Source organism: Zophobas morio, unplaced genomic scaffold, assembly GCF_036711695.1.
Source record: "Zophobas morio isolate AGI-343-1 ecotype UQ-CSIRO unplaced genomic scaffold, CSIRO_AGI_Zmor_V1 ptg000024l, whole genome shotgun sequence".
Lineage (NCBI taxonomy): Eukaryota > Metazoa > Arthropoda > Insecta > Coleoptera > Tenebrionidae > Zophobas > Zophobas morio.
In genome coordinates, this window is record NW_026972129.1 from 7,944,812 (window position 1) to 7,961,907 (window position 17,096).

The 17,096-nt window shown below is 32.8% G+C and overlaps 1 protein-coding gene across 1 annotated transcript in view; it reads left to right on the forward strand.

The window, feature by feature from the left end:
* Positions 1 to 6,805: 6,805 nt before the first annotated feature.
* The window catches only part of LOC135135658 (uncharacterized protein), a 74,782-nt gene continuing 64,491 nt past the window's right edge, over positions 6,806 to 17,096 (forward strand). Inside the window, exons 1-2 of the mRNA XM_064064784.1 lie at positions 6,806 to 7,024; positions 12,378 to 12,725. Coding sequence (XP_063920854.1) covers positions 12,466 to 12,725 — 260 coding nt within the window. The 5' untranslated portion in view covers positions 6,806 to 7,024; positions 12,378 to 12,465. The remainder of the gene's footprint in view (positions 7,025 to 12,377; positions 12,726 to 17,096) is intronic.

The window sequence follows — 17,096 nt, forward strand, 5'->3', positions numbered from 1 at the left end:
ACCCTGGATTGTATCAAACGCCACTGAGGTTGAGACTGCACAGTCGGTCAGCCAAATTTATCGCCTGACGTCGCGTCGTTATTTTTAATATTTGTCTGATTAATTCCCCATCACTTCGGCTTTGCCTAACTCTGGTTACCGTACCTATGATAAATCACTAATAAAAATGTATCTACATCTCACCTCCAATTTTGTTAGATAAATCCCATCTAAATTATGCAATGTTCCGGATTTACGCTTGTAGCTAATCATCATTGAAACCATATTTTTTACAATTGCTTAAATGAGATAACCCAAAAAATCAATGAATGAAGTAATTTATTTTATTGCAAGAAAACAGCTTATTTGATTTTCAGTTGTTTAGAAAAACAATATAGATAATACCAATCACAGTGTAAAAAACACTTGTAGATTTCTTTTCTTGAATTTATTAATGTATCATACTTTAGTCGCACATACATGCTCCGATACTGCCTTTGAATCGAAGACATTATGTTACAAAAACACTCTGTTGACTTGTTTATATTTGGTTTAGTGCGGAGTGTCAGTTTGCACTACATTGATAAAGCGCACGGCAATGCCTGTGTTTCTAATGAATTTTTCCATTGGAAAATGTTCCGATCAATGTTGCAGCAAGGACACGTATGTCAATTCCGACACGTACAGTGTAATACTACTATTTATTAAAAGTGTCTTGATTTGATCAATAAAATATTTGGAAATCCCGTAAGGAACGGGATCGTGAACCTTTCATTTGCAAAGCAAAACTTCCCTCCACGGGTGTATGAGTCAGGCTTACGCAGCTAATGTGACTAAAGAAGAATAAAGTTTAAACAATAAAAATAATAATAATAATAATAAATAAGAACAAAGTTCTGGGGTATAACCTTTAATAAGCAAAATTTTAAGGTGACGTCATTACAGTAAAGTAAAGGGAGGTGAAGGTGAAGGTGAATTATCACTCTGCAATATAATGACTTAATGAGTTTTTGGAAGCAAATTTGTGTTTTTAATTTAGAAAATGGTACCCGCTTGGAGCTTGGTTTTCGATTACTCAGTATTTAGATTGATTATTATTTTGGTTGCAAATTGTGTAAGTTAGTTATATCGTCATAATCATAATTAGAGCGAATACAAGTGCTAATTTTGTCAGGGTTTTTACTTACTTCATGATACCTCTTTATCCTATGTTAAATCCACTAAATCCTTTCCTTGTCTTGTGAGAGTGAGTCATCTTAATAGTGCAAAGTGCCTTGTTTTTCCGTATTCAATAAAGAGATAAAATTTCAACTTGATGTCAGATATATGTCTTGAACGCTAGAAGAAAATGGGCAACGCACAAAAAAATCATTGTATATCCTCTCAGTATCATACTAAAACAGGAGTACTTCAAGGATCCAACGTGGAGCTATAATTTTTTCGTTATTTATAACTGATCTCCTGATGTAGTAGCTTTAAGGAAACGTGATGGGCTTACTGATGACATTAAATGATATCAAGCAATCTATAATAATACTGACCCACTTCGACTGAAGTAAAATTTAAATATACTTATTTAGCAATTTGACTAGGGCTTCTGAACAAAAATTAAATAAAGATAAATGTTGTGTTGTGTCGTACGGTAGAAAGAATGAACCTATTAAAACAAATTACTGTATTGATAGCATTACACTGCAGAGGAAACTTCATATTAAGGATCTCGGTGTAATTTCTGCTGGGCAGCTAATTTTCATATAGATGCCATTATTAGCTTTGCATTGAAAATGCTTGAATTTTTTCTGCAGGTAACGAAATCTTTTTCCAAAACTAATGCAGTAAAATTTATTTGTATAGGAAAAAGTTCAAAAACGGTTTTTAAAATATCTATGATTTATGCTATTTAGATGGGAACTATCCAGAAAGAGGAAGCGATAATGAAACCATTCTGAAAATACATGATTTCGTAGAACTTGGTAAAAGACGTGAAGAGCAGGGTGCTAAGTTTCTCCAAAAAATTTATTTTTGGTGAAGTGGAGTGTTATGCCATATATGTTCAAACAAGAGTTCAAACGATTAATTCCCGACCGATGATCACATTCGTACCACCTAGAGCTAAGACAAATCTACTGAAGATTTCATTAGTGCGTCGGACGTGCATTCAAGCGAATAAACAAGATCATCATTCTCTAGGTAGATAATTATTTTCATTTGATTTGCATTAAATAGGATTTTTATTTCAATTTTGGTCAGCGTTTTTTCTAATAGACATATAAGATTTGACGATAAACGGTCTGGGAGTTTTGGAGATTATCTGCCTAATAAAAATCGACACAGACGGCGGACAGACGGACAGACAGTCTATTTTTTAGGTAATAAGGTTGCAAAGATGTTACTTAGTATAGAATTTAAAAGAGAACAAACGGAGTCAAAATCAATTCAGTTAGCAATGAACGATCATTACTTTGGAACCAGTTAATCTACAAGGTGTTTCAACAATGGTGCACTAATTCAACAGTTAAGTTCACAAATCTAAGTTCTAGAATAATCATAAAAAATCCATTACGACAGTTTAACGTTCACTTACAAGAGAGAGAAAATTAGCCCTTGGTGTCAGATCCATTTTGAACAATTTTTAAGTTTTTACTTCCCGAGAGTAAGAGAGTAAAAGTCGGCCGACTCTCTACTTTTACGTTTCCTAACCTCTAGAGTACGAAGAAATAGGTCTCCCTCTTCCGTCTGTCTGTTTGTCCGTTCGTCTGTCTGTCCGTCTGTCTCTCTGTCCCGAAACGTCCAGGTTTTTGGAAAAAAAAATCAAAACTATAAAACAACATTTTGCAATTTAATTTTGAATCTGCAAAACCGAATGTTTTGAAATCTTGCACATGTTTTAAGGTTATGATAGGCATGATAAATTTTTAATCGAATTATATATATTTACTTATTCCCTATAAAAAATTGATGACGTCAGCTCAAAATTTTGCCGAATAAATCCTATCTAAAAAGTAGAAAATATGATGAGTCTGTACTTGTGATTTATCATTCCATTTATATTTTTTGGATTTGCTTATAAAGGGTGTCTTAAAAAAATAATGACTGAGTCAATTTCTTTTAGTGTTTAAATTAAGAATTGCATAACTGAATATTTTGAAATCTTGCAGACGTTTTGAAGTTATTGTAGGCCTGGTAACTTTTTAATCAAAATGTATCTGTTTATCAACCCTAAAAAATTGATTACGTCATCTCAAAATTTTGCCGAATAAATCCTATTTAAATGTGCAAAACATAATCAGTCTATACTTGTAATTTATCATTGCATTCATATTTTTTAGATTTATTTATACAAGGTGACTCAAAAAAATTGATAAATCAGTCAATTTATGTTATTGAATAAATCAAGAATTGCAAAACTGAACGCTTTGAAATCTTGCAGACGTTTTAAAGTCATTGTAAGCATGGTAAATTGTTAATCAAAATAAATTTGTTTACTCCCTTCAAAAAATTGATGACGTTATCTCAAAATTTTTCTGAATAAATCCTATCCAAAATGTGCAAAATATGCTGAGTTTTTACTTGTGATTCATCATTGCATTCATATTTTTTATTGACCAAATTCCGAAAATGTGAAAATACAAACGTCTTTATATAATAAGAATTATAATAATGATATTCAGAACATTTTCTCGATTGTAGATTATTTCTTAATAGTTTTGATCCTAATTTCTATGTGACATTCTTCTGATGGATAAACATAAATACTTTCAAGTTGTTTTTCTTATCGAGGATACCCAAGGATGTAATAGAGTCCATCGGGTAATTTGATACTTTCATAGTTTCTCGATATTTCAGACCCCCTAGAGAAGTAGCTTGAGGGAGGCTAGCGGATGCTGAGCCGCCCCTATATCTAGACAAGTTATAATTAACCAAATGTGAATTACAACATCGAAAATCAAAATAAAATGTAGTGTTTTATTCAATAAACGGAAGTCAAAGCACTAAAAAAGTCTGGACCGCCGGCATTGTGATCCGCTTATTGCAATTCATAGAAAATATCTTTTAGTTTATTTTCTGTTTCATTCTCACGTCTACAGGTTGATCGCTATTTGTCTTAAATTACAAGTACCATAAATGATTTTCAGTTCAGTCTTCAGTCGCACCTCTGTTATTACATATACCTAGTAGACGTGTTTAAATTGTTTCGTTATTTTATTGATTATAAATCACTATTCAAGAATAATAATAATACAATACTTTTATTATTAGTATTACAATGCATCTATTCAAACTGATATATGCGGCCTTGCAACAATGTCAACACAAATTTTGTAATAGAAAAACTCACTTGTAACAAACGGTTAGCCCGTCTCTGTACCTTTAGTCAAACATTAGACACAAATTTTTATTTTAGCTTATAATGGTTGTCATAAAAAACAATAAAACTCGTAAAATCAAATCTTTTAATTTTTCGAAAGAGCTGGATTTGACAAACTGTACTTTATGGGCGAGCGAAATTCTGTCGAAGTAATCTTCGACCAATTTTTTTTTGTAGTATTGTAGTATAAAGAAAACTGTCGATAAAACCATGCGAGTAGTACTTCCAAAATTATTTTGCATAATGAAAGTCAGATTGATTTTATGTACCCAACACTCAGTAGTATATTAAAACATGGTTAAATATTTAAAACAAAAATTATAATTTGAAGGCTTATGTCTTCTACATTTGAGCCCAAGAATGTTTAAATTATTTTTTCTTTGCTTACTAAACAGTTCTTATAGTAACGTGTCATAAAATTAGTGTACCATTTTTACATCACGCTATATAATTGAATAAAATCTGCTTTTCTAAACCAGGACATCTTTAAATAGATCTTTAAATAATTATGTAATTGACTATTATAATTTGCTTTGGGGAAGTTTCTAAACTGGGGTGACGATAATCACTCACGTTTTTAACTTTACATTGTCAGATTTGTATTTGTACTGATGAACACAACAATAATAATAATAATTAGTTTTGGTGTCTTTCATCTGAGGGTTTGCTCAATATCCCTAATGAATAACAAAATATATACCTAGATATATGTATTACGATCTTTAAATCTATTTGGTAGGTAGATACATTAGAGAGTAACGATCATAAAGAAGAAAAACAATGCCGTGTCACCTGGATTAACTCTTAGTTTTGCAATAATATACACAATAATATTGAGAACACAGTGACATATGTATATAAATTTTCACAACTAAAATATCGATTGTTGCTAACACATTAGAATATACACAATCAAGATATTGTCTGCAAGAAGCTAGATTTGATTTAAATCCATAAGAAAACTTTCCTCTGTCTGATAGTCTGCCGAATATACCTTTAAATGGTATAATGCTGTCGTCATAAATTTCCGGTCGTGGACAGTTGCTTAAAAAACTTTGAAAAATAAGAAATACATACATAAATAAATAAATAACAAATAAATAAATAAATAAAAATGAATAAACACGAATTATCGTCTGAACTTATTTCACAGTGTGTTCAGTTTTATTTCACTTGCATTATTTCTGTCTAATAAAAATCGACATAGACGACCCATTTTTTTGTACTCTAGGGGTCACGAAACGTCGAGAAAACACGAAAATAGTCATTCGTCAGATAGACTCCATTACAATACTAAGTTACGTTCGGGAAGTAAAATTTGTAACTTTTCCACTATGACCGGAATATTAGAAAATTACTTTTCCAACTCTGGATTGCTGAACACAACGAAGTGCAAAATCCCATCTGAATTTTTGTTCATACTGTGAGCGAAATCAACCTTCCTTCCAAATGCTATACCTACCCTATGGCCGCTTCTTCTCTGCAAAAAGAGTTCATCCACAGTGGAACGACACTATTTCATCAGCTTCACACTTACATGACCTTAGCTTCAACTTACGATCACATAGTACTGAGAAGAGTTTGTCGAACTTTACAGCAAACGATGAAACCTTCCGTCCGTTTTGACAAATTTTACGTGTAGAACTGATGTGACGTCATTTTAAAATCATTGATCCCATTACCACGATTCATTGAAACTCAAAAAGTAGTCACGGGTTTGACGTTTGTAGTCATTGAGTTTTTTTATAACTTATTGAACATACTTTCTAGTTATTCAAGGTAAAATTAAGAAGTTTAATTTGTAGGAACAGTTTTTCACATTCTTATTAACTGGCTACGATTGCTGGTGTTCCCCTATTTATTCGCATTCGTATAAAGTATAAAGTGAGACGTATCACCTTGTTCATCCCCCAAGTTTTAAGCTTGTGAGAAATGACTACAATCTACACTGTACACACTGTGTCTCATTTCCCTCACTTATCAAACATCAATCGTTTAAAGTAGATAGTTAAATTGTGGTAATTATCGGGCCATTAACAACTGAGTGCTTCATTACTACTACAAAATTATAATATAACCAGTAAATTGACACCGTCGACTCGTTCAACGAACAAGTCAGTTAAAAATAAACAATTAGCGTCGTGGTTTCACGCATTTAAAAAAATCACATGATTTTTCAAACATAATATGACATCAGAACGACTCAACAAACGTAAACAAAATCGGACAGCTAATATTTGTAATTCGTAACCGTAGTCGCAGATCTCACAGTTTGATGCGTATGGTAATTACGCTAGTACTCACAGACCGCTCGTCTGGCAAGCAGAGGCAAGCCAACCAGAGGCAATTAAAAGGGGCTGAGCGCTCGCGAATAATCCATCAAAAATCCAAAGCCCATTTTATTGTACCCCTCATAGCGCGCAGCCGCACTGCTCGGTGGTATGAGGAAGTAACAAAGCAGTAGAGTTTACATGGTCCGCTGTGTTGTACAAATCGCGAGCTGCGCCGTGAGTACGTCGCGGATAAACAACTCGGCACCGGCTCCTGCAGCTCTCAGATCGCGCTCTCGACATTGCATGCATCTCTGGTTTCGACCATCCAGAATTGACGTGGTGCAGTGCAGGTGTGGTGTCAGTGCCTAGGGCCAGGCCACGACCAACCCTACCGCGATCGCAGGTAAATACAATTTTCGTGAAGTTACACACTTCTACGTTACTTTACAATTTACAACTCATTCCTGCTTGTCCTGCTGCCGTAACCGCACTTCCTATCACCGGCGACCACGATCTGCACTGTCGTTTATGTAACATTTTCGAGACCTTGTACGTTTTTGCGGCACTTTCTAAAATGCGCCACAGGAATTTCCTGCTTTTTACATCGTTCCTGCAATCACTTTTCAATTTCGAAACGCCTCCAGACCGCGCCGTGATGATCAATAACACTTCCCCAATTCAGGGGCGGCGCTACAAGGGGCAGGTGGCGGAGTGAGCCCCCCAAAAATATGTATGCCCTCCGGAACAAAAAAAGTTCAAGGAGACGCTAAAAACAGATTTTGGATGCTGTTGACGTAGAATTAAACAAAACTTATTTCTTTTTATCTAAAGGTTTCTTTTCGGTTGCAAAATTAACGCCAAAGTCGGTGACTACCGTAAACTTAACAAACCGATGTTTACTACTGCTTAGTAGACGTGGACAAAGGTGTTACTACTACATATTTTATGAATGTTCTACGAGTATTAGTAGCTTCTGCTTTGTTTTGTTCTTTTTTAAATCATGTTTTTGTATTTATTATTTGAAATTGAAGTTGTTTGAAGCTGACTGTGTTGTTACATAGAAAGTACACAACATACGTTTAATGATGGACAGCCTTCCTAAAACAAAATTAAATGAACACTTGTTATAAGTAAGTTTTCGAATTGAAGACATATCTCTCGACTAATTAAGAACTAATCAATTCATTTGATTACAATTCTCATCTACTGTCGAAGTTTTTACTGAAACTAGCTAAAATTTTAGTTCTAATAATTAAAAATTTGCAATAATTTTTGTTTTTTCCAAGCACTTCTTTTTATTTCTTGTTTACATTTTTTCAATTTACAAAACGACATTTTAGAGTTCCACACTCCATGTAGGCGTGTTTTTTTTTTTCTCCATAATTCCGACCTTGTTCACATCTCGACCTGTGCAGATAGACTTGAACTTGTGCAGCAGAAATTTGTAGATATGAGTTTCTTCTACACGAGTTTTTGCTGGCCAAGGTAATCCGGGGCGTACTTACCATGTTTTAAAAATGAAATTGATACATTTGGTTTGGCTGTTGGAACCAAAATAAGCTTTAAAGGTTTCATTTGTCCTATGTTTATACCCTTTGCAGAAAGAAATACAAAATAATCATTCTAGGTGACTTAAATTCGAATAAAATTGTTGTCATTTACGGATTGGTATGGAATAAATTGCAGTTTTAAATGTTTACGGGTACTCATTACGATTGCTGGTACGAAAATGCAATGTCTCAAGAAGCGTGACTGCAGTGAAAGCTTTCGCACATGAGGTTGACCCCACAAATACCAATGACATTTAATTTTGAAATTTTATGGAACCGTTTTTTACTTATTTACTGCCCAATATGTGTTAGAATTAGATACTTGTTTGTAGTTATTATGCGTAGATATTAATACTACAGTGCCTCTTCTCCACCCTGAACATATTATTCCGACGCCGTCACTGCCCCTAATGCCGAGAATCGAGAATCTTGTTAGTGGCGGAATTAGCGCTTTAATTGATTTAAAGTGGTCGATACTAACGGCTTCTTGTTATTGTTGATGTTCTTAATTAGTTTACTTTAATACGTCATGTATGTACGTGTGTATGTATGTTGTTAACCGCAAGTTACCGGTTACCGCTTCAAAAAAGCGGCTCTTCGACTTTTCTACGTTCTCGTACGTTTGTTTCGTAATCGTTAGTCATTTTCGCGAGTTATCGATCGCATCTTTAATGCAGGATGTGAGATTGTGCGAAAGATGCGAAAATGTTTGTAAACATTCCGTCAGCAGGATGCGCGTTTCGTCATCAGGGGGTGGTGGTTACCGGCATTGACCCTCGTTGGGTCTCGTTAAAGAGCAGTATTCTGATTTATGAAGTTTATGAGATAAAGAATGAGATTACTGCGTTAACGATGTTGTTGGCGGAGTGGCATGAAGTTTGTTTGAGTAGTTTGAATGAAGTGGCTTGAATGAAGGAACTGCGGCTAATTTCCGTGGAACACTAGTCGCAGACTCTTTCTTTGCTTATGGATGCGTAAAGTTGACTTTACATCCGCATCAATAACAATTACAGTTGCCGTTTGACTGTGACGAAATGAAACTATTGATATTTTACTTGAGTGGAGCCAGAAAATGGGGTGCAGTAGGCATAGGCGTAACAAGAAAAGTAAATGGGGGACGACGGGATCAAGTCTGATGTAGATTTGGCAAATTTTGCATCTGTTAATATAATATATATTTTATTTAATTATGCAGATTTTTGAAAAATATTTGAATAATGTGACGTTATCTGGCTAGTTTAGAGCAATCAAAAATTATAAAGTGTCTCATGTCATTTTCGTAGACGCAACAAAAATGCTGTTATCATTATTATTTATGCAAACAAAGACTAAGGTGTTGATGAACGACGCACTTATCTTATGGTTTCATCAAATCTTATGCTGTGTGTGCCCTCTTGGGTTAAACTTTTACACAACCGAGAGTCGACAGCAGTTTTATGGTACGTCAATTAAACGTAAGACGAATTACAACAATTACATTTACAACTCTACATGTTATGTAAAATAGTTTTAATAAAAGTGGAAGTAGTTCATTGATATACCTACATGTGTATGTGTAAAAAATTAAATTTTACTTAAAATTTTTTTTTTCTCACTTGTAAAAAATAATATAAACTGGATTTTAAAAATACCATATTTTTACTTATTTATTCTTTATAAATATAAAGAAGATAAGATAAAGATCTTATCTAGATAAATGTAATGTAAATCAAAATTAATTTATATCAACTGCTCTTGTATTTGAAATAGTTCTGATCCATAAATCAACGTTATACCGACTCACAATTTTTAGAGAGCAGTGTAATCTGGCGTATTCAAGGGCTGTTAAAGTGTTAAATACTATTCAAATTTTTTTATACATTTTTTTTGTGGATACATTTTTCTGCAACATAAAAAAGGAACAATTTATCAATCTTATAAATAATCTCACCAATGTTCTTCACAAATTCATTATGGAAATGTGTTCAAATAACCATGAAAAATAACAAACAAAGCTCGACAATAAAAGATTTCACTTAACGAACGTAAAAAATGACATTTCTTCGCTACTGTTTTTGCCATGTTGGTGCTATTTTCTTTAAACTGTATTTTGTAATTAAATTCTACGAATTCTGCTCACTTAAAAATACTGCTATAGATGCGAATGTTTTTTTCTATTTTAATGTCATTTATTAAAGGCATAATTTTTGAAAATTTGGTGTATTTATCTGCAAACATTTAATAATTCTGGGCTATACGAAAGAGCGGGGTGGTTCGAGCGCCCTTTAGTGACGCCACTGGTAGTGGAAGTAGACTGCAAGGTGTGGATTTTAATTTAAAAAATATGTGCATTCCTAGATGTTTCTTTCATTTCATTGTATTGTTTAGTTTTGTGGTTTCCGGGAAGAGATTAATTAAATTAATCGGGTGTAGGTGCCGGTTCAATTAATGCTTGCTCGATAACAAAACCCACCGACTTCATTTTGATAGCTTTTACATTAAAAAGGCATTGTTTTTTGATTGAAATTTATACGACTGTTCGATTTTAGACAATTCTAAGAATTCTCGTATTTTCAGGTTCATATTAATTTTATTTTGTTGGCTTCGAGTAAAATACAGTTTTTAAATATTTTTATGATGTTTAGAATTCCATGGATGCACTTTTTTAAAAATAAAATGTCAGCTTTCAGCGCCAAGTTTGTGTTTAGACATAGGTGTTTTATAGTGTAAATATATCTTTAACGTCCAGAAAATTTAAGTGTTCAGGCATCTATTTCCTAAAAATATTTTAACGATGTCTGCATCATCCTAGGGGTAATCGCGAACGTCCAGAAGGTGTTTGTTTATCGTGTGTTGTATTACCAGACTACTAGCAACAAAATATGTTGTTGCAGCTTGTGTTACGCCAGTTCATTGTCACTATTAAGTTACACTTTGCTTTTAATACTGTTTACGGAACCTTTTTGATTAGTATGTATATACCGATTTTACAATTAATAGGTGACGAGGTGTTATCAGAGTCAGCTCCAAAGTTTTGTGTTACTAGACGTTTATTATGGGTATAAGTCGATATCGTTATTTGGTTGACTTCATTTGTGGAGCATTAAAGTCGGTCGCTGTAAAAGTGGAAATTTATAACATAAAAAAACATACCGCGGCAACCGCACATAAAATTGTGTAAATGTAGTTGCGAATTTATTTAACATTGTAATGCGTCGTGGATGATAAAAATTTTCGTGGTAGATTCTGATTAAATACCATTTAAATATGGAAGAAAAATATTGCAAAATTGTTGACAACTGCTTACGATTTCATTCGATTTGGTGACACCCACATACCATATACAGTGCAAGTTATAACTTGCATTGTCAAGGTAGACTGAATTAAGTTTGCAGATTACAAATTTTGTTAAATATCATGAATGGTGGTTTTGACTGTTCCAAACAATTTCATTATTTTTATGGCATGAGTAATGAACGTTAAGTGTGTCCCCTGTGAACGAATAATTTTGTACATATTCCTAAAAAATCGTAACAGATAGATACATATGATATGAATGTGGTTGACGTGTTAATTAGTTAGACAATCTGTTAACTAATTAAATATGTAATTTTAATTTTCGGTGCTAAAGACTAATTGATTTTTGTGCAGTAGGTACATACAAATTATCAAAATATTTTTTAGTAATTATAATGTATGTAATAAGTAATAACAAAAGTAGTATTAAGTTTGGTAAATGATCAAACAAGATGTCAAGAATACTGGTTGAGGTTTTTAGAACATAGATCTTTAATAAACCACTGGTTGCCTTTCCAAAACGCTAGGAATCTACTATTTCCGGCAAAGGGGGAACCCATAGGTCTTCCACAATCGATATGTTTACTCTCTATGTCACTAGCACCAAAAACATCCACCATTAACTAATCCTCGTAATCCTTTCCTAAACATAAGAGTGGCTATTTTTAGTGACATCGTTTTGTCTTTTATCTTAAAGATTAACAACTGAAATTCCAAGTAAATCTTTAGGCTATTTTTTTAACCTAATCATTTTCATGAAATCAACTGATCGAATTAAGATAAGGACATGGGAGCGATTGTTAATCACAACTTAAATATTATGCAAAAAATTTAAAGTATTCATGTTTATGTCGATCAGTTTATTTTGAAAAATGAAATTCTAACCACGCACATTTTAATGGAACTTACAAACGTATTTTTCTTTTCCAGACTAACTTCTGGTGCAACTCTAGTGCAAAAAGTGTCAAAGTGTTTAGTGTACAAAATGTTTGGCACTGTACAAAGTTAGTGCGACGTAATGTTGTCGTATATGCTACCAGTGGACGAAAAACCGCCACCGGGTCCTAACAAAGGACACATGCAGTTATCTTTGGGGTCAGAAGTCCTAACAAATGGTAGGACTTCCAGTCCTATCAGCAAAGAAACAAGTATTAGCAGTTTTGTTAGCGATGTCACTACTGCAACTGCAAGTTACAGTTCAATGACGCCTACTAGCACTAGTGATAAAGGAAAGCCTAAGTTAGTAATTAATGGAGGAAAACACCAAACGCTAAAAAGGTAAAGTTTTAAATATTTAATTTTTTTGGTTTTCTTAAATAGCGGTATATGTTTATTCGGATCTATTTTCAGTTCTATCACAATGCACAACCATAAATACGCGTAGGTTTATTTTTAAGATGTCTAAGTACTTTTAATCGATCACGGGTAGCTAAAATAGATTGATGTACAATGACTTTGCTGTTTTTGCTATTTTTTTGTTTTTTTGGTCAAGCAAACCGTAGATACGTATTTTTCTTATTCGTTTCTATGTGTGGATAGGTTAGTGTTTAATTTACACTAATTTTTTTAAATTATTCCAATGTAATAAAAGTAAAACAACTATTATCACATTTAAAGTATAAGCAAACTTTGGTTATTAGCGAGAATATTGACCATTATTGTTGCAATTCTTTAAAAAAATGCAAACTTACGTTTATTGCACCTATGGATTTTTATTTTATTTTGTGTGTACTCGTAGAGTAACTATACTTTTTTGGAAGCAGGAGGTACTTAATAAATCATCTGTGAAATCTTAAATTTTATAATCGAGAAAAACATATGATCCGATTGAAGATTGAACACTTATTGTTGATAGACAGTTTATTGTACCGTAACAAAATCAGGTTCCATGAATGACATAATTTGAAACGGAACTCAAGAAATAAGCCATTTTGCATAGGTATTCAAGCACGAAAAATTATACCGTACACTGTTCTTATAACGACCACAGTTATCGAACGTCTTGAGATCGAAAAACGGAAGTAGCAGACAACAATTATTACACTGCATTGTTGTGTAGTCATGTTCAATCTGTACCTCAATGTTGCAAAATTCTAGATTTTATCACAATACAAATAAATAATTTAGCTTTTAACTGTTGTTCTGATGAGCAAAATTTATTAAGACAGTGAAAATCTTGTGGCTTTTTTGAGAATAATAAAAGAAAGAGCGACACGATTCATCCGTGTGCAACATTAAAGTAGGTGTTTTTTTATCATTTAATGGTGTGTAATTTCCTGGCGCTACAGAATGTTGACCAACATTTTTTCGTTATCACTGTGGTTAATTATACTGATTCAGATTGGGAATTGATTAGGGACAGCAGTATTCTTCATGGTATACTTATGTGTAATAAATTCCTTTCCGAGAAATATACTTTTTTTTAGTTAAGTTTAGTTTTTAGCACTATTTTAAATAGATTTTGATTCATAAATTAAAACTACAATTGTATGATTCCCGCTCAGTAATAAATCCGTGTAACATATCATTACCCTAAAATATCAAATTAATTTTCTTATGTAAATGATAAAATCTTTTTAAGAAACTGTCGATCATCGTGATCATATAAGGTTTATTGTCAGAAATTAAAACGAACCTGTGTTAGAATTTTTCTAGAAAAATAGTTGTTTTCCTTATATTTCATAATTTAACACGTAACGTGTATTAATCTCATAGAGATGTACAGCATAGAAAAAATAGGTATACAAAAAAACGTGTGCCATATTGTTAAAAACGTTGTCGCTGGATTTACTTTTATAAAATAAATTATTTTAGGAAGTATGCTATCGCGACACATTTATTAATAAATTACAGATTATAGTGATAACATTTATGTATTTGTCACTTGTTTGAAAGCTTATAAAACAATTCAACACGAAGACGGTTTCTACCTAAAATTTGAACGTTTTATTATCCTTTTCGAGCCCTTTGGGTGCAAGGAACGCTAGAAATGACAAGAGAAAGCTTCAAAAGTTACATTTCTGAAGTTTTTGAACGAATATGTTGATGCAAAATGATATTAAAATGTAAATTTTTAGCATGAATAATTTGTAGGATATAATCGTTGTAAAAGTTAAAAAATTAAGTTTACAGTTCATAGGTTAGTGGTACGGGTTCTTATTTTAAATGAAATAATTAGGTCTAAAGGTTATTCGAAGATTTTTGCTTTATGTTTTCCATCATCTAAATTTGAAAGGTTAAATTAAAATAATATTCATATCATGCGGTGTAATAAACTAATGCATTATCAAGTGTTATTATTTTTAATTTGTTTGTGATAAATGTCTTACTAAGATTCTAATTACGTTTTACGAATTTACATTGACTTTTTTATTTTATTTTAAAATTAATATTGAAATTTTTTTGACAAATTTAAAGTTAAAAACTCAGTACAGAAGAGGGTACATATTATGTTGACATTTGTTTAATATTTTGAGTGAATTGTGTAAAACGTTGACAGAAAATATACTTTACTTTTGCTTATAAATAACTGCAATTCAAGTGCTTTCAAAAGAATGTTCTCTTGGGAATATTACCACCAGCACCGTCTCATTGAGATAAAATAGTGAATGCCTGTGTAGTAAGTTCCATTTACTTGAATTAACGGAGCGATTCGATGATCTTCTTCAACAGTTATAGTTGTTTTTATCTGATAATTGTATTAACACTCCTAAAATTTCTCCCAAGATCGATTAATTAATCGTAAGTAGTATCTGCTTCTTTTAGTGATTATCTGTGGCTTTAATTATTTAATAAGGTGGTGGACATGTTTTTCCTTAAAGTAGATGATATAAGTAATTAAATAGGAATGATGTGCACACATTGCTTTCATCAAGGTTTAGCGTTAGTGCAGTTATAAAACTATATTTTGGAGATGAAGTGAAGACAAAAAAAATTTTGGTAAATCTTGAGACTGCAAAAAGTTAATGTTTGCACTTGGTGTATTTCATTATCAGGCAGCCACGATTACAAGTATAAGTCTGTGGTGGTCATAAAAATGAGTAAATACCCATTATTGTGTGTGTTCTATATATTTAACAACAAACTGAGTTTTTCGTTTTAGCGAAAAGTGTGTTGGCGTTTCGAATATCTAAAGCCAGCGAGTGAAAATACTACTTGGTTATTTCTTTAGTGTCAAAACATCATTTATTATTTACTAACAGGAAATAGAGTGAATGTACCTACTACTAATGCAGGGAAGTAGTATCCCGTACAGAATTAACTAACCAAATTTGGCTATAGTAATTAAACATGATGGGACTGCCATGAGTCACCGTTTCTGACTACCATAACTTACGTAACAAGTGTAATTTCTGACCAGTTGCGTTATTACAAACCAAATAGGCCAACGCAAATAGCAAGTTTTTATAATAAGGTGTTTTTTTATGTGAAGATAACGTGCAAACATGTTCTATATTCAGCTGAGTCGAAGACATTAGCCACATTCATGGCATGAACGCGCATTATTCCGGGCATTCACTGGGTCACTACATGTTATTCTTGTAATTCATGTGAAGACGACACAGTGTCTCGTACCACTTTTGTATTTATTCTTTCTTTTTTAAAACGGTTTCTTTCGGTATAAATGTAGCTGTTGTCACGACAATAAAACTAAAGTGCTCGTCTGCCAAAGAAAAATTGACGCAATATTTTACTGATGTTTAAAATAGTGCTTGAATGCTCAAATTAGTGGGAATTTGATCAATATGCGTGGTAGCATGAGTCCTTCACGGCTGCCAAATTAATAAATATGCTCCAAAAAAGTTGTGATGAGCCTCGAATATGCTGTTTTTGCATCTTTGAGCCTGGCCAAAATTTTAATGAGTCGCTGCTAATTGGACGCTAAATTTCACACGGTAGTTGCTTGATCCCTTGATCGTGACACTGCGACTTCATGATTTGTTTTTCTTTAAACATTGATTAATAAATCTTATTGTTCTCACTTGACATATGAACTTGAAGGTCGGATTGAAACCGCCGTATGATGAAATACATTAGCACGTTTATTTGTAATGTCAATTTGAAGTCAAACATTGAAACCTACGCACGTATTAAAAAAAGTTAGTATACGATTGGAAATAGATCAAGGGGGATCGGCGATACTTTTTTACTTCTACAGTAATGCAATGGTTATAAATAGGTGCTTTTACTCTGCGTCAATGGCAAGTTGGTTTTAGGTGCATGTATTAAACTGGAACAGTTTTAACGATTAAAAGTAGTATTTTGGGTCTTCCAAAAATAAGAGTGGTGAAAATAAGTATGTTAAATTTGTGAACAGGCATAAACGTTGACACCGGGGTATGAGAATTAGGGTTTAAATACTTAACAACAGCGACTTACTTTCGGGAGATTGTCTCTTTAATTACGTTAATGGTTATAGGGGCTTTCTTTGAATAAAAAATAGGAGCTCTCCAAATATCGACCAGATAAAATATACACATGATGCATAATTTTCGACTAATGCTTGAAAAAATATACACAGATTTCTAAAGAGTTAAAGATAAAAATTTACAACATTGTGAGCATTTTCTGTATTCTCTCTATCTCTAGTTTATGCTAGTATCTGTTCGGTGAAAAAATTGTGTTTTGAGTTGTAATAGCTACTTGAGT